Source organism: Anolis carolinensis, chromosome 5 (genome assembly GCF_035594765.1).
Source record: "Anolis carolinensis isolate JA03-04 chromosome 5, rAnoCar3.1.pri, whole genome shotgun sequence".
Classification (NCBI taxonomy): domain Eukaryota; kingdom Metazoa; phylum Chordata; class Lepidosauria; order Squamata; family Dactyloidae; genus Anolis; species Anolis carolinensis.
Genome location: NC_085845.1, coordinates 203,854,820 through 203,872,976, shown reverse-complemented (window position 1 = coordinate 203,872,976; position 18,157 = coordinate 203,854,820). Strand labels below are relative to the sequence as shown.

The 18,157-nt window shown below is 44.5% G+C and overlaps 1 protein-coding gene across 1 annotated transcript in view; it reads left to right on the top strand.

The window, feature by feature from the left end:
- The window catches only part of LOC134299714 (alpha-lactalbumin-like), a 51,930-nt gene extending 39,458 nt beyond the window's left edge, over positions 1-12,472 (top strand). Inside the window, exons 4-5 of the mRNA XM_062983442.1 lie at positions 2,930-3,008; positions 12,215-12,472. Of these exons, the coding sequence (XP_062839512.1) occupies positions 2,930-3,008; positions 12,215-12,314 (179 nt within the window). The 3' untranslated portion in view covers positions 12,315-12,472. The remainder of the gene's footprint in view (positions 1-2,929; positions 3,009-12,214) is intronic.
- The last annotated feature ends 5,685 nt before the right edge of the window (positions 12,473-18,157 follow it).

The following is an 18,157-nucleotide window of genomic DNA, read 5'->3' as shown; positions in this document are numbered from 1 at the left end:
ATTTAAGCCAGTCATGCCAAGTTCATGCTCAAAGTTTCCCAAATGGATTTTTAGCTTCATGGCTCCTGTCCTGCCAAGTTCCTGTCTTTTGATTCCAAGTGTGCTTTAATTTCATGGTTCCAGTTTACCAAGTTCATGCCTTGACTATTGGGATTTACACTGCCTTGTGTTTTTGGGTTTTGCAATCTTGTGCCTTGTGTTTTATTCTTGTACATTGGAAGCTGTGGACTATTGGTGATGTTTTAAGAAAACTTTTTGGACTATACTCTTAAATCCTTTTTATTGCTTGGCTTTTATATATTCTTCAATGAACTGCTTGCTGATAATACTTAGGTGGTGTGGTGTTTTACGGTCAGAGGCGTTCCATTTCTGGGATACAAAACCAGATTAGATGGAAGTAGTGCTGGCCTTGTGTAAGATTGATCCGGGAGTAGGGTTACAACTTGAGCTAGACGGGGTTACACTCTCCCTGAAATCCCAAGTTCGCAGTTAGGGGGTGATTCTGGATACCGCCTTAAACCTCGAAGCCCAGGTGGCAGCGGTGACCAGGACTGCCTTTGCACAATTAAAAATTGTATGCCCGCTGAGCCAGTTCCTGGAGAAATCTGACTTGGTCACTGTAGTACATACACTGGTTATATCTCATTTGGACTACTGTGGGACTGCTCTTGAAAAGTGTCTAGAAACTTCAATTGGTCCAGAGAACAGCAGCCAGGTCAATCATCGGAGCCAATTCCAGGGAGCACACCACACCCCTGTTGAAACAGCTTCACTGGCTTCCGATTTGTTTCCGGACCCAGTTCAACGTGCTGGTTCTAACCCATAAAGCCCTGCATGGCTTTGGTCCAGGTTACCTGAGAGACTGTGCCCAGTGATACAGACTGGGTGAACCTTTAAGGTCCAGCAATGTCCTGTTTTGTCTTTCAAGAACAGCCTTAAAACACTGTGGCAAGTAAATGAAAAGTGCTTTACTTCAGCAAAACCTAAAGTACAGCACACTCAGTGGAATAATGCAAAAGGAAACAAGGCGGTCTTAGGGTAAACACAGTTCTTAGTCTCTGTTAAATTCCCAAATCAAATAGCAGCCTTACTTCAGACAAAGAAACAGCAATAAATCCTTAGGAGCAGTTTCCCAGATGCAGACTCGAAGCAGGCACAAGGGGAGCGAAGGCTTAGGCATTAGTTTGTTACTAGCAAGAGCTGGCTGCACCTGCTTCTGCTTTATAGCCCTGAGTCCCCTCTCGGGCTGCTAGGGCAGTTCCTAATTACTCAGCTGCATTTCTGGCAGATATTCTAGCTGAACAACGTCTCTGCTCTGTTTCCTTTTGCCTCTCCTGAAATGTGGGTACTTGCAAAATTTCCTCCTCAGATTCCAACTCGCCCTCAGATTCATGAACACTTTCCTGCTCCCCTTCCTCTTCTGAAGAAGAGGAATCCCTAACAAGCAAGGGGACTCTCATTTCCACACAATCCAGGGACAACGTAGAGATACCAAGGTGCTTGTTCATAAAGCCATTCCCCCCCAACCCTACTCTACGCCTGCAAAACGTGGACGGTGTACAGATGTCACACTCAACTCCTGGAGTGTTTCCATTAGCGTTGCCTCAGAAAAATCCTGCAAATCTCTTGGGAAGAGAGGCGGACAAATGTCAGCATGCTTGAGGAAGCAAAGATCACCAGCATTGAAGCGATGCTCCTACGCCATCAACTCCGCTGGACTGAAGGCCATGTTGTCTGAATGCCCAAAGATCACCGTCTCCCAAAGCAGCTCCTCTACTCCGAACTCAAGAACGGGAAACGTAATGTTGGTGGGCAGGAAAAGAAATTTAAAGATGGGCTCAAAGCCAACCTTAAAACCTCTGGCATAGACACTGAGAACTGGGAAGCCCTGGCCCTTGAGTGCTCTAATTGGAGGTCAGCTGTGACCAGCAGTGCTGCGGAGTTCGAAGAGGCACGAACGGAAGGCCTAAGGGAGAAGCGTGCCAAGAGGAAGGAGCATCAAGCCAACCCTGACCGGGAACGCCTTCCACCTGGAAACCGATGTCCTCACTGCGGAAGGGGGAACATGCAGATCAAGAATAGGTCTCTTCAGCCACCTACGAACCCACCCCCAAGACCCCACAACTGGAAGGCAATCATCCTCGTCCTATGAGGGATCGCTTAAGTATATCTTTTGGGCAATTACAACTGCAACGAAACATTCATCCTCTGCTAACCAAATATATTTTTTATAGTGGCATGTCTTTGTGTCCTTGGCAGTTCAAAGACATGGTTCTTCAGTTTAACAGCTGAGTTACCTGTGTGCCATTAAATGAATGCTTATGAATATCACTTGTTCAAAGAGTTAACTTCTAACAAGACCATGCTTTTCTTGACTAGTGGTTTTCAAAAGGTGGTCTCCACATATTCATGGAGATTCACATTTGCCAAAAGGATATGTATCCAGAGACTGGGTGCAGTTATTTTTCAGTAACTAATGCAAGAGGTTATGGATACACATTGTCACTAATGGGCCAGATCTTTCAGTTGCTAATCCGAAAACGGCTTTTTTGCATTAACTGATTTCAGATTCGGGTACTCACTGAAATTCAGATACCAAAAACAAATTGTGGTCCAGCTGAATTACACAACCCTAATTTGTGCCAGGTCTGGTCCAGATCCATTACTGCTGGGATTCACAAGGCCCTCTGGATGTGGAGGAACTATAACTCCCATCATGTTGGGACAATCTCCCCCCAGTCCCTCCAGAATGTCATGCTGGTCTTGGGAGTCTATGTGCAAAGCTTGGTCCAGATCCGTTGTTGATGGCAGTCACAATGCTCTCTGGAAGTGGGGGCCATCTTGAAAAATACATACAAACCAACATAGATATATTGTAGCCTCCATTTAAAAATCTCTCTCTCTCTCTCTCTCTCTCTTTTTTTTACAGAGTTGGCAGATATGAACATCCACGACGACATTAAGTGTGTCAAAAAAGTTGTGCGCTCGCCAGAAAAACTAGACCAATTGTAAGTCCCTGTTTTCCAAAAGCATCTTTAATATCCTTTGGTTTGATTCCTTGTTTATAACATTGACCATCTAAGCTACAATCAAAATTATTTACATTAAAAGGGGGGAAGTGGAAGGAAGGGGGGAAAAGACATAGAACTTAAAAACATAAGACTCCAGTCCAGGGCAAAATAGCAAAGCTTATCAAAGAATATATATGAAAAGCAATTCAGCAAAATAGTATAAGAATCCAAAGTTCAAATATCAAGAATAATCCACAAAATCCAATAACCCACAAAATCCAAAATAATCCACAAAATACAATCATCCGCTTTCTGCATGAGTCCACCCGTCGTCTTCCTAACGGTCCTGAGCTGTGATTTGTTTATGTCTGTGTCCCGAGACCTTTTTGGTCCTCGGTTTTAATCCTGTTCCTTTTCTCCGTCCCTGGCTCTCTCTCTCTTAAGAAACGCTCCTTATAGCAACTACGTGAAGGATTTTCTCCCCGTTGCATTAGCCTGCGCCATCACATGTCACGTTTCCAACCCTGTTCTGACACTCTTCAATGCCTTTGTTTACTCTGTGCGCCCGCGTTCTCTGTTTTAGACCCCTCTCTGTCTTCACACTGTCGGCTCCCTTCACCGGACCTTGGTACAAACTACATGTCTCTCCCTTGTCCGCCGTCATCTCTCAAAAATGTATTCTAATTCAAATAAATGAAAATATTTTTGTACTGCTATGAGTTTACAGAGGTGGCGAACGGAGGTAAACAACCAATAAAAAGATTTAAGTTAATTGATAAAAAAGGAACAATCCACAAAAGTTAAAGTACTTGAGAAGCATCAAAAACTAGGAAAACAAAAGCAGGATAATTCCAAACATGAAATGTTGGAATCACAGACGCCTTAAAGGTCCAGACTTAAAAGTGACTTCAAAACAGAGTTTATTGCAACAAAAGAAAAGGGATGCAGGGATACTTAAATGCAGTTTCACGGGTCAAAACTAAAAAAACCAAACCAGACTTGGTCCAAAAGGTAAACAGAAATGTAATCCAGAGCAACAAGACAAATAAAGCGCTCTGAGGCAAAACAAAAAGGCACAGTACATAAATGGTTCACAAAGGAGTTCCAAGAAGAGAAGCGTTGTCAGCCAAAGTCCAAGGTCGAAACAGGAGGAATCCAAAACAGCATTGCTCCAAAAGGAGATGCAAGAAGAGAAGCGTCGTCAGCCGAAGTCCAGGGTCGAAAAGGGAGGAATCCAAAACAGCGTTGTTCCAAAAGGAGATGCAAGAAGAGAAGCGTCGTCAGCCAAAGTCCAAGGTCGAAACAGGAGGAATCCAAAACAGCGTTGCTCCAAAAGGAGATGCAAGAAGAGAAGCGTCGTCAGCCGAAGTCCAGGGTCGAAAAGGGAGGAATCCAAAACAGCGTTGCTCCAAAAGGAGATGCAAGAAGAGAAGCGTCGTCAGCCGAAGTCCAAGGTTGAAACAGAAGGAATCCAAAACAGCGTTGCTCCAAAAGGAGATGCAAGAAGAGAAGCGTCGTCAGCCAAAGTCCAAGGTCGAAAAGGGAGGAATCCAAAACAGCGTTGCTCCAAAAGGAGATGCAAGAAGAGAAGCGTCGTCAGCCAAAATCCAAGGTCGAAAAGGGAGGAATCCAAAACAGCGTTGCTCCAAAAGGAGATGCAAGAAGAGAAGCGTCGTCAGCCGAAATCCAAGGTCGAAAAGGGAGGAATCCAAAACAGTGTTGCTCCAAAAGGAGATGCAAGAAGAGAAGCGTCGTCAGCCAAAATCCAAGGTCGAAAAGGGAGGAATCCAAAACAGCGTTGCTCCAAAAGGAGATGCAAGAAGAGAAGCGTCGTCAGCCAAAATCCAAGGTCGAAAAGGGAGGAATCCAAAACAGCGTTGCTCCAAAAGGAGATGCAAGAAGAGAAGCGTCGTCAGCCAAAGTCCAAGGTCGAAAAGGGAGGAATCCAAAACAGTGTTGCTCCAAAAGGAGATGCAAGAAGAGAACCATCGTCAGCTGAAATCCAAGGTCGAAAAGGGAGGAAGCCGAAACAGCGTTGCTCCAGTGTTCGCAGAAGCAGCGTCTTTAGCCAAACTGGTTCAGATCCAAACTGCAGATCCAAGTCCAACGCCGAACATGAAAGCAGGCAGCAGCAAGACTACAAGAAACTTTCCCAATACACAACACCCAGCACACGAACACACAACAACACCTTGCCTTCTGCGAAGACCCCTCACCCCTGAACCCACGTTTATCTAAAAATCAACATCAGACGATGAACTGACCATCGCCCCATCACTATCCCCGCAGCTGCTCCCAGCTCTTCACGTGAATTCCCTTGACTCTCCCTCCAATTCCTCCATCTCCTGTCAAGACTTACATCCCCAAGAATCAGTTGGATCCCCTGATTGCCAGTCTTCACTCCCAGAGAACCTCATAAAGGTATCACTAGTTGTTGGTGCCTCACAAATAGCTTGCACTTCTCTTATCTTAGTCCAATCCATGGTGTCTCCTTCTCCTTCACTCATTGACCCATCATCCCCAGAGAATCCCTCAAACGACTCCTCATTTGTAGGTGCCATAAGTATGTCCCGGATCCTCTTTCTCTGCTGCTCTTCATCAGATTCCTGCTCCCGAGTAACCCCCTTCCTCCTTCTGGCACGCATACTACTGTTTGTAACGTTACTCACAGGCTCTACTACAACATGAAATTCAGGAACAGTCCTTAGAAACTTGAGCACATGAAACATGAACAAAGGAAGCATGGAACTAGAAATCCCTTAACAGACTTGACTTGGCAGAAGTTCTACACTCAAACACCAACGTTGCCTCAACTGACGAAGTAGCCTCTTGATCTTGCGAATATAAGCAGAAAAATTGTGCCTTTTCCCTTGAAAAGTCAATGAGGACTTTTTTTCTAATAGGCGGCTTTATGATGACGGAACATCAATCTCCTCTCTAACTGCAGCTCGTTAGTCTGTCCACCTGGACTTTCATTTTCATCCTCTGAGCTCAGTTCTGTCTCTGACCTTGCTTCTCTAGGGAACTGCCTTTCTGGAATGCGGCCTCCCTCGGACAGAGATCTCACATTCTCAGGGCTTGAAATCTCTTGATTCTCCTGCTGGCCTGAAAGCCCAGAATCCCCAGTGTCAACATCAGGCAGCCTAGCAGTCCCAGAATCCCTAGTGTTATCATCAGGTACAGGCACAATCAAAGGCTGGACTGTCCTGCTCACTTCAAAGGATCAGTCTGAACGCAGATTAAAGATAACTGCTCTCAAATCCAATCTTTATTGAAGAACACATGACTTTGGAAAAGTCAAGAATGACTCAATGTTTACATACAACTATTTTTATAACTTTTGATGCTACGTAACACCACACGTAAATATCATCATCAAGTCCCACCTCCAATATCACATTACTACCATTTTCACACACTAAACCAATTATAATTGTTTATACTTTCGGTCCCAAGTTCCCAGGCGTATTCTATCTTCTTCTGCCAGGTGCTTCTGGGATTGTTTATGTTATGACTCCCAGTTACAGGGCTGAATTACCAAAGCCCTGTAACTGGGTTCCATGACATGGTGCCCTCCTTTTCTTCGTCCTCCTCTTCGGTTCTTCCTTCATCACAAACCTGAAACAAAACAATAATTCTATGTGTCCATTTTGTCCAAAGTACCCATATATTTTTTCAGTAAGCTACGATGGAATACAGGGTGTATTTTCCCTAAACTTTTTGGCAATGCCAACTGGAAAGTCACTTCGTTGATAACACCCTGTATTCTAAATGGTCCAATATATTTAGGGCCTAATTTTTTCGAAGGTAGCCCCAGTTTGATGTTTTGGGTACTTAACCACACTAAATCTCCTTTCTCCAATTTATCACCTTCCACCCTCTTTCTATCTGCGAACACTTTATACTTTTTATGTGCTTCCTTTAAGGATGCAGTCACTTGACTCCAGCATTCCATCATTTGTGTTTTCCATTTCCCCGCCTCTGTTCCCTCATTCTCTGTCCATCTTGGCAGCTGGGGCAGAGGCTGTATTTCATACCCGTAGACTACTTCAAAGGGGGTTTTATTTGTTGCTGAATGTATAGTCGAATTAAAAGCTAGTTCTGCAAAAGCCAACCACCGAGACCAGTCATTTTGTCTCATGTTAGAGTACATTCGAAGGAACTGCCCAAGTGTCTGCTGAGTACGTTCTACCGCCCCATTTGTCATGGGGTGAAAAGCAGAACTTAAACTCCTTTCTGCTCCTAGCATTTCCAAGAATTTTTCCCAAAATTTTGCTGTGAATTGTACTCCTCTGTCACTGACTACTCTACTGGGACATCCATGCAGTTTGTAAATGTGGTTTATGTACAATTCAGCTAGTTTCTCGGCTGATGGTAGTTTTGGCAGTGCTATAAAGTGGGCCTGTTTAGAAAACAGGTCTAATACTGTCCAAATATAACGATGTCCTTTGCTAACCGGTAGTTCCCCCACAAAGTCCATAGCTACACATTCCCAAGGTCTGGTAGGTTCTGCTACTGTTTGTAATAATCCCATTGGTTTCCCTCCTCTCGATTTATTTCTGGCACAATCATCACATTGAACCACATGGTTCTTTATGTCCTTCCTCATCCCTGGCCACCAGCAATGTTTTGCTATTGCTTTTGTTGTTTTTGTAATTCCTGTATGACCAGCGCTCTGGTTATTGTGAAAACGATGCAAAATCTTGATCCTTAATGTTGCTGGGATATACAGTTTCTTGTTCACAAACCAAAATCCCCCCTTCTGCTCCCCCTGTTCCGCATTGGATGCGATCCATTGGTCTCCTTCATAAGACTGTTTCAGTTCGTTTCCCCAATTATCTTCCCCGCCGAGTTCAACCATAGCAGTGTTCTCTTTTTGGGTTTGTGCTCTTGTCCTGACAGCTAAGCCCCATTGTTTATCAGAGAATATTGTTCCCTCTTTTGCTGTGGTTATTCCTTCGTGTTGAGGCATGCGTGAAAGGGCATCTGCCAAGACATTCTGCTTCCCTTGAAAGAACTTTAATTGGAAATCGAACCTGCTGAAGTATTGTGCCCATCTAATCTGTTTGGGGGACAGTTTTCGAGGAGACTTTAAATACTGGAGGTTCTTATGGTCAGACCAAATTTCAAATGGGATTCCGCTTCCTTCGAGAAAGTGCCGCCAGCATTCTAAGGCCTTTAATATGGCTAGTGCCTCTTTTTCCCATATCGGCCAACATTTTTCAGTTTCGCTGAACTTCCGGGACAAATATCCACAGGGTTTTAAGTTCCCATTTTGATCTTTTTGCAATAGTACTGCTCCGTATGCACAGTCTGAGGCATCGCAATGGATTATGAAAGGACTCCTGATATCGGGGTGTTTTAGGATGGGTCCTTCTGTGAAGCATTCTTTTAGGGTTTCGAATGCCTTTTGGCATTCTGGCGTCCAACTTAGTCTGGCGCCAGGAGCTTTTACTTTTGCTGTCTCCCCTTTCCCTTTTGTTTTTAAAAGTTCAGTAAGGGGTGCGGTTATTTGCGCGAAGCCTTTTATGAAGGGTCTGTAAAAATTTGCAAACCCCAGGAATGATTGCAATTGCCTCCTTGTTTGAGGCACTCCCCATTCTTTCACATCTGATACTTTAGCTGGATCCATAGCTAACCCTTCTGGAGATATCCGATACCCCAGAAAGTCAATTTGAGTTTTATTAAATTCACATTTGGACAGTTTTGCGTACAGCTTTGCTTCCCTTAGCCTCTGCAAAACTTCCCGGACCAATTTTACGTGTTTTTCCTTATCTTCACTCACGATCAAGATATCATCAAGGAATATGAATACCCCTCTGTACAACAATGGGTGTAGTATTTCATTTATAAGCTGCATAAAGCAACCGCCTCCGTTTTTTAAACCGAAAGGCAAAATTTTATATTCAAAATGGCCGAATGCGCAGGAAAATGCAGTTTTCCAAGTATCCTCCGGTTTTATTCTTAATTTATGATACGCTTCAATTAAATCAAGTTTAGTAAATATGCTCCCTTTCTTCAATACGGTAATTAAATCCTTTACTAAGGGCATAGGGTATTTATTGTCCTTAGTAATTGCGTTTAAATTTCGATAATCAATGCACAATCGTAGGGAGTTGTCTTTCTTTCTCCTAAATAACACTGGGGCCCCGAGAGGAGAGTTGGATGGCTTAATGAAGCCTCGCGCCAGGTTTTTATCAATATATTTCCTCAATTCCTCCTTCTCCTGCACAGACATGGGATACACTTTTGGTTTTGGTAAGTCTGCTCCTGGGGTTATTTCAATTTCTACTTCTATATTCCTTTTGGGAGGCAATTTACTGGCCTCTTTCTGATTGAAAACATCCACAAAGTCTCTGTATTCAGGTGGCAATAGCTGTGGGTTTATCTCACCTGCTTCATCTTCCTCGTCCTCCTCTTCTGCAATTTTGCTTATCTCCCATTGCGTCTGCTGTTCTTTGAATGCTAAGCTCTTTCCTCTCCAATCTACTTCAGGATTTGCCTGTTCGAGCCATGGTATCCCTAATATTACGTGGTATGTGGCAATAGGGGCTATTACAAAGGATATTCTTCCTTCCCATTTGCCTATTTTACATGGGACCTCCCGTATTTCCTTTGTAGATACTTCCCCAGCAGCGACTGATCCATCTAGCTGCGAAAATGCAATTGGGGAGTCAAGCGCCATCTGCTGGCATTTCAGCGCTCCTGCTAATTCCGGAGTTATAATATTTCTAGAACAACCACAATCCACAAATGCCTTGCAGGTGGCCTGATTCTCTAGTCCCGAGAGGCAGATTGGCACTACTATCATGCGTTTGTCCCGACTCACCAATTTTTCTGAAGATTCTGGGGCCTGCACCTCCTCTTCCGCGCGCCTCCCGGTTGCTGGCTTGGGCTTTGGGGGTTTTGGCGGCTCCCCCTTCCGGGCCCAGCATTCTGCTGCTCGATGGCCCGTCTTCCCACATACAAAGCATTCCAGTTTAGGTTTGTTGTAGTCTCCTCTGGAGGGAATCCCCGGCCTCCCTCCGGGTCTTTCCTGCTTCCTCGTTTCTCCTCGACCTCTCGCCACCGGTCTTTGCTGGCCGCTGCTGCTTCTGAAGCGCTTTACTTGGGCCAGGGTGGATTCGACGCGCCCCGCTAGTTGAATCCATCCCTGGAGCGTTTCGGGGTCATCTCTGTGCGCTGCCCAGCTGAAAATCTCGGGGCGTAGTCCCTCTTTAAATAACTCCACTTTGGTCACTTCAGACCACTCTGGTACCCTTTCCGCGAGGTGGAGGAATTCCTCTGCGTACTCGGGCACTGTTTTGTCCCTCTGCTTTATTCCTTTCAGCTGGTCTCGAGCCCTCAATTGCTCTAGCCGGTCTCTGAACCGGTTTTCCAGTGCGGCGAGGAAGCGGGGCACTGACCTCAGACATGGGTCGTGTCTGGCATGGAGTTGCACGTACCAGCTGGCTGCTCCTCGCTTTAGTGTGTTGCCGATGGCTCGAACCCTGCTTGCTTCGGAGGGGAATGTGTGTGCGTTGTCTTCCATGTATCCTCTGATGCTAATTAGAAAAAAGTTCAGTTCATCTGATTCCCCTCCGTATTCCAGTTTGAGATCTTCCCTTCTCGGCATCCATTCTGCGGCCCGTTGATGCTGTCTGGGAGGCATGGGGAAGGGTTGCATCAGGTTTCCTCGGGCGGCTCCTTGGAACACGCCGCGCCCCACTCCGGTGGTCATTCTGCGCGGCTCCCGAAAGTCTGCCGCCGCTGTCGGCCCTTCCGCCCATCCGCATACTGGCCTCGCTGTAGCTCCCTCATCTCGCCTTTCCTCGTCGTACGGCACATCCTCCTCCTCTTCCTGGATCCCCCGCTCCTCTCCGCCTTCGTCTGCAAATCCACTGGACCCGATTCCTGGCCCCAGTGGCCTTTCCACCCCGACGCCCATTCGGGGGGTTGGGAGCTCTGTTGGAGATGGCGGCCTCAGAGTTCCCAGAGCTCGCTGGCGCTCCACTTCGCGCGCCATTCTGTCTCGGAACTCCAGTTCCTGCCAGTATTCCTCATCCCCCTCGTCCCTTGCCGCCACGGGACTCTGCGTTGACGCTCGCTGGCCCCTCTGGCTCCAATCTCCTTCTTTACTTGGCTCTCTCTCGGCGCCATATCGGATGGGCTCCTTTTGGAGATTCTCTTCTAATAGTGGCACCAACCTCCCCACGGTTTCCGACAGCCTGGATAAATTTGTTTCCAGGATGGATAACCGCAGGGCCACGGTCTCCGGCATGCTTCCTCCAGATCCCCAACTGGTTTCTGCCGCCGCCGGAACGCCTCTTCCCCCTCTGGGAATCCTCTGAGTCACGCCGTCCGGCTTGGGGTACCCCGTAGAGGAAGCTATGGCTTGCAATGTCTCTTCCGCCAACGGCCGAGCTCCCAGCGAAGGCCCCTTTGCTCCGTCATGGCTTTGATCTCCTTCCCTGCTCATTATCACTTCACTGCAAATTTGCAGGAGGGTGAGAACTGGATTCTTGACTTAATTGTCCTGCTCACTTCAAAGGATCAGTCTGAACGCAGATTAAAGATAACTGCTCTCAAATCCAATCTTTATTGAAGAACACATGACTTTGGAAAAGTCAAGAATGACTCAATGTTTACATACAACTATTTTTATAACTTTTGATGCTACGTAACACCACACGTAAATATCATCATCAAGTCCCACCTCCAATATCACATTACTACCATTTTCACACACTAAACCAATTATAATTGTTTATACTTTCGGTCCCAAGTTCCCAGGCGTATTCTATCTTCTTCTGCCAGGTGCTTCTGGGATTGTTTATGTTATGACTCCCAGTTACAGGGCTGAATTACCAAAGCCCTGTAACTGGGTTCCATGACACTGGACTACAATACAGCAGTCAATAAGAGAGCAGATCCAAATCAGCCTTCATTTTGACCAATCAGGGGAGAGAGAGGCCGGGGTGGGCAAGTTTGAATAGCTGACAAGCGTATAAAGTCTGGCACCTCTGTATTCATGTTATGTGTGTATTTTCAGCACTAGCCTTACACATCCCCCTTCTAGCCTCTGCTTAGTTTCATCATTTATGTGCCTTCGGTTGAAACCTTTTCCCTTCTGTGTTTAAAACCAAAGTGAATTATCCTGCAATAATCTTGAGTGTCTGTTGCCCCCGACCTCCACACTTGTTTGTTCTCTCTTTGACTTCTAGCTGGGCATGGAAGGCGGTGTGCAAGTCTGAACCTTTAGACCATTGGGCTGGAAAAGTGAACTGCAAAAGGCTCAATCGTCCGTGGAAGAATATATCATGAAACAGTGTTTCTCTTGATTTGTTCTGAAAGAAAAGGGATGAGAACTAGCTTCTCTCCTTTTGATCCATGTTCTGTCTCTTCTTGCTTTGGAAAAATGTCCTTTCATTGCTGAAATTGTCAATAAATCGAAGCAGATTCTAGGTTCTGCTGAATGAACATTTGCGACTAAGGTGGCTGTTATTTAAAAAAAAAAATGGTAAAATAGCATAGTACTTCTGGAGAAACAAGGTCTCATGAGCTTCAAAAATATAATCCAAATACAGATGAAACGCAGCAAAGATATATGTCCATGAACCAAGACAAGCCAAGAGTTTAGCTTCCAAAAGCAACGTTGCTCTGTCTGAAATCTTCCCCAATTTCACCCCTTTTTAACCATTCTTGCAAGCTAGAAACACATTCCTCTGAGCTTTGGCTCCCCACGCTTAACCACGATTCTCACGGAAGGTCTGGGGCCCAATCTCAACTTTAATCTAGTGTTTCTAAGGAGAACTCCTCTCTCTTGCTGCTGCCAGAGCCATCTGGACTTTGTTGATGTTGACAGTTCTCAAAATCCTGTGAAAGGTCACCCTTATCACTAACTTCAGCGTCCCTGCTAAACCCAGAGCTTTCCACATTCCCCTGATCAGCCTGCATTTCTGAGCCTTCAACATTTCCTGGAACAAACTGCTGAAACCCAAATCCCCCTTCATCATCAGACTGAACCACAACATTATCAGGGGTCCATGAGAAGATTAAGATAATGGCAGTCAAATTTTTTTGTCTGTTTAACATCTTTATTCATGACTTGGATTAAGGTTTAGAGAGCCTGCTTATCAAGTTTGCAGATGACACCAAATGAGGAGAGTGAGCTAATACTTTTTAATCTATTTTTGTAAACCGCTCTGAGCCAAACCGGGAGTAGCGGTATATAAGTTTAATAATAATAATAATAATACTTCAGAGGACAGGATCAGAATTCAAAATGGCCTCAACAGATTAGAGAGCTGATTGGCCAAAATTAACAACATGAATTCCAACAAGGACAAATGTAAGATACTACACTTAGGTTGAAAAAAATGAAATGCAAAGATACAGGATGGGAGACACCTGGCTTGGCAACAGTCCATGTGAGAAAGATCTTGGAGTTTTCGTGGGGAACAAGCTGAACATGAGCCAAGAGTGTAATGCAGCAGCTCAAAAAGCCAATGGGAGTTTGGGCTGCATCCAAAGAAGTATCATGTCTAGATCAAGGGCAGTCAGTGTGCCTCTCTATTTGGCTTTGGTCAGACCTCTTCACTTGGAATAACACAGTGTCCAATGCTGGACACCACAATTTAAGACAGATATTGACAAGCAGGAAGGTGTCCAGAGGAAGAGGGTGGGTAAAATCATCAAAGGTCTGGAGACCATGAATCCCAATAAGGAGCATCTTAAAGAGCTGGGTCTGTTCAGCCTCAGCAGAGAAGGTTGAGAGGAGACATGAGAGGCATGTATGAATATGGGAAAGGGGGTCATAAGGAATAGGGAGTACGCTTCCTTATGACAGGACCCAGAACAAACTAGGACTGATAGCAATGGGTTCAAATTACAGGAAAGAAGATTCCACCTGAACATTAGGAAGAATTACCCAATGGTAAGATAGTTGTTCGGCAGTGGAACTCTCTGCCTCAGAATCTGTTGGAAGGTCCTTCCTTGGAAGCTTTTAAACAGAGGCTGAGTGGCCATCTCTTAGGGGTACTTTGATTGTACTTTTCCTGCAGGGTTGGGTTGGACTAGAAGGGGTTGGTAGAAGGGGGTTGGACTAGATAGCCTATGTGGTCTCTTCCAACTCTGATTCTATAATTATATGACAAACAGTGGCAATTAGCAGAGAAGCAGCCATTAAGCCCAGTCACAACGTAGCTAATTGGAAACTGCCCTGAGTCCCTTTGGGGAGATAGGGCAGTCTATAAATAAAGTTTATTTAGTTAGCGCATATGCATCTTGTCATCTGTTCCAGGACCTTCTCGCTTGTTCTCCAGTCAGTTCATGGTGTGTATGTGTGTGTACATATCATTCAGTGTTAAGACATGTTGTAAGTTATATTTTGTCTTGGACAAATGGTGCAAAAGTGGCATTATAATGCAAAATCTAAGGCTGAATTTACCCAATCTTAATGAACAAGTCAAAGACGTCTAAGGCAACAATAACAATCCTAGAACATCCACTGAAAACAAAAAATAAAAATTCAGAAATACCTTGGGGAATGTTTGTCATATTGTTTCCTTTCTGTGGGAGATCCTTGTGTTCTGACTGCCCAGCATGTAATCTGCTTTTGGACATTTAATAACAGCCCATTAGCTCTAACTTAGCTGCTAAGACACCTGCATACAAATCACAGTGTTTGTAAAGACAAAGAAAGTATTTTTGTCCAATGCAAATTGGGCGAATTAAACCAAAGCAAGACAAGTTTATCCTCCCAAGCTCTTGCCAGCAACAATGAAAAGGCGATCAAGCTTTAAGTAAGTTACCATGTGGTTAAGGCTGGGAAGGCATATACAATAGGCTTGTGCATGTGGTGCGGTTGTTTTTGGGACTCGTACATTCTTCAGATGTCCAGCACTTCCGAAGGGGTTTTCGATGTGCCTGGAGAGAGTGAGAAAGCCTGGTGGCAGAACTGGAGGAAGAGGAGTTTGGCCCAGCTGTAGAACAAGTAGAACAAACCACTTCCATTAATCTGGGAGAACAACTGATGCTCAAACAGGTCATACAGGTGAGAAACCTGGAGAAAGCCTATCATGATGATTTTTCCCCCAGGCCAGGACAAACTGGGTTAACACAACATCACATATCCACAATTCCAGGGAAAATAGTAAGGAGTCCAGGAAGAGAATGGCCGCAAAAGTTAAAAGAGGTAATCAATAGGGAGGTAGAGGCTATGTTGGAGCTAGGGGTCATTGAGGAGTCCCACAGTCCATGGCAAAATCGGCCAGGGCCACTTTTTACTTACTTACTTAGGCAATCCCTTGTAGGCTGGGGATGATGGTCCTCCCATTCGGGTGTCTTGGAGGTGTGTCCATAGGTGGATGAAGAGACCTATTCTTCATCCGCATGTTGTTCCGCAGTGAGGACATCGGTTTTCGGGTGGAAGGCGGTCCCGGTCAGTGTTGGCTTGACGTGCTTTCCTCTAGGCCCGTTTCTCCCTTAAGCCCTCCATTCGTGCCTATTTGAACTCCACAGCAATGCTGGTCACAGCTGACCTCCAGTTAGTGCACTCAAGGGCCAGGGCTTACCAGTTCTCAGTGTCTATGCCACCGTTTTTAAGGTTGGCTTTAAGACCATTTTTACATCTTTTTTCCTGTCCACCTACTTTCCGTTTTCCGTTCTTGAGTTGGGAGTATAACAACTGCTTTGGGAGACAGTGTTCAGACAATGTGGCCATTCCAGCGGAGTTGATGGCGCAGGAGCATCACTTCTTTTTTTTTTTTAATATATATTTTTATTGAAGTTTTACCTTATAAGATAGAGTAAATTAACATTGAAAGAGTGAGAACATTTGATTGTATAGAAAGTGGGAAAACTGAGATTTAAAAAGGATCAAAAAGGGAGAGAGAGAAAACCAAAAACCAAAAACAAAGCTAAAATGTCCATATTTATATAAAAAAGAAAAAAAGATCTGAACAAATGGCGATATAAAAATGCAAAGTACTTGGCAAAGAAATACACCAAAAAGCAAAAGCAAAAAGCTCACTGTTTCACAACCTGTTCACAAGCCACCAGCAATTGTGAACTGTAGTTCTTTTTTTTTCTTCATCATGACCTTTTTTTTTTTCACAGAAGGAAGTTAAACGAGTGGTGAAAATTAAAATTTATAATAGTCAAATTTGAAACCCCCATGTTGAAATGGTCTTTCCTTCTAAAAACCTTTTGAAGGGATCCCAGACTTTCCTAAACTCAGAAGGGTCTTTTGACTGGAGATACCCTGTCAGAATGTCCATCTCAGCCACCTCCGTCACTTTCACGATCCATTCCTCCATTTCTGGTGTTTCCTCCAATTTCCAGGCTCGTGCATAAACTATTCTCGCAGCCGTTGTCATCAAAGTGAAGAGTTTATCGTGTGGCTTCAGCAGTGATGTGTCTGTTATTCCTAGTAGGAATATTTCTGGGTGCATGGGTATTTTTAACTTTAGTATTTTTTCAGTGGTTTTATGAATCTTAATCCAAAAGTTTTTTGCCTTCTTACAAGTCCACCACATGTGGAAAAATGATCCCGTTGCTTGTTTACATTTCCAGCAAGTGCTTTTTAATTGTGGCTGTATTTTGGCTAATTTAACAGGTGTCATATAAGCTTGATAAAACATTTTGTAGAAATTTTCTAGAAGGGAATAACTTCTGAAAATTTTTATTTTTACTCTCCAGAGGTATTCCCATTCATCTATGCTAATCGAGCGACCAATGTTTTTAGCCCATTTTACCATACACTCCTTGATATATTCATCTTCTGTGTGTAATTTTAACAGGAGACTGTAAAGCTTAGATAGTTGTTTATTTCTTGATTGAAGTATCCTATCAAGGTCTGTCTTTTCTTCTTCAAATCCTGTATGCACATCTTTTTGATATTGTTGGTGTATTTGTGCATATTCAAACCAGTTCATGTTATAGCCCTGCTGGTTTATTTCTATCAATGATTTCAGTTGGAGGTTATCTTGTGTTTTCTTGAGTATTTCTGCATATGTTGGCCATCTTTTATTGCCCTTTGAATTTCCACTTTGTTTGAAAGCTTCTTGGATCGAGGTCCATTGTGGTAATTTTCAGGAGCATCACTTCAGTGCTGGTGGTCTTTGCTTCTTCCAGCACACTGACATTTGTCTGCCTGTCTTCCCAAGATATTTGTAGGATTTTTCTGAGGCAACGCTGATGGAAACGCTCTAGGAGTTGATTGTGACGTCTGTAGACAGTCCACATTTTGCAGGCACATAGCAGGGTTGGGAGGACAATGGCTTCATAAATGAGCACCTTGGTCTCCCTATGGATATCTCGATCCTCAAACACCCTCTGTGTTGCACCCCAAGGCAGAGTGAGCACTCGAAAACCAGGCAGGGGCCCAATATAACACACAAGCCTTTTATTAAAGCAGAGTATATATCTATGCGGAATTAAGGCAGAAAGCCAGAGTAAGAAATAGTCCTTATATATATAGTCAATTGCAGTTCAGAAAGAGTTCAGAAATGTCCAAATTGTAATCCACAAGTGAAAACTCAATAGTTTTCTCCAAGAAATCAAAGTTTGTCCATGAAACACCAACAGTAACACGGCACTGCAAATCTGCAAACTCCAAATCAACTCAAAGAGTCCCGTAGCAGGACCAAGAAAGCAAGGTAAACAAGGCAGAGTCAATCTCGATTCAGGAACAAGGAAAACTTGATACAAGGTGAAGTCTACTCGGGAGTCGCAGCACGGTGTGGCTCGCCTGGAACTGGGAACTTGGCACGGATTCAGGAGACAAGGCAAGGAGCTGGAAACTGGAACCTCTTCCGAGGAAAGGCAAAGTTGACACCGCAATGAGAATACAGTGAGGGGCACTTTTAACAAAATCCCAAGTATGCAAGATTAGGGAGTACAGAACCCACAAAACTTCTCATGGGAAAGTTAGCCATTATCCAGTTTGAGAGCTAACCTCCGACTCCTTCTCACACCCTCCCTCCTGCTCCTATCTTTTGTAACAAATTCCTTCGGATTAAAAGTCTCATCTTCACCCAGATCAACACCATCTGGTGTGGGTAACAATGAGGAGACATCAGAATATTCACCAATTAGCGGTGTCTCTGGCACAACCATATCAGGCAGCTGCAAGGCCAAGGGGCCCCGGTCCGAGGCAGAAATGT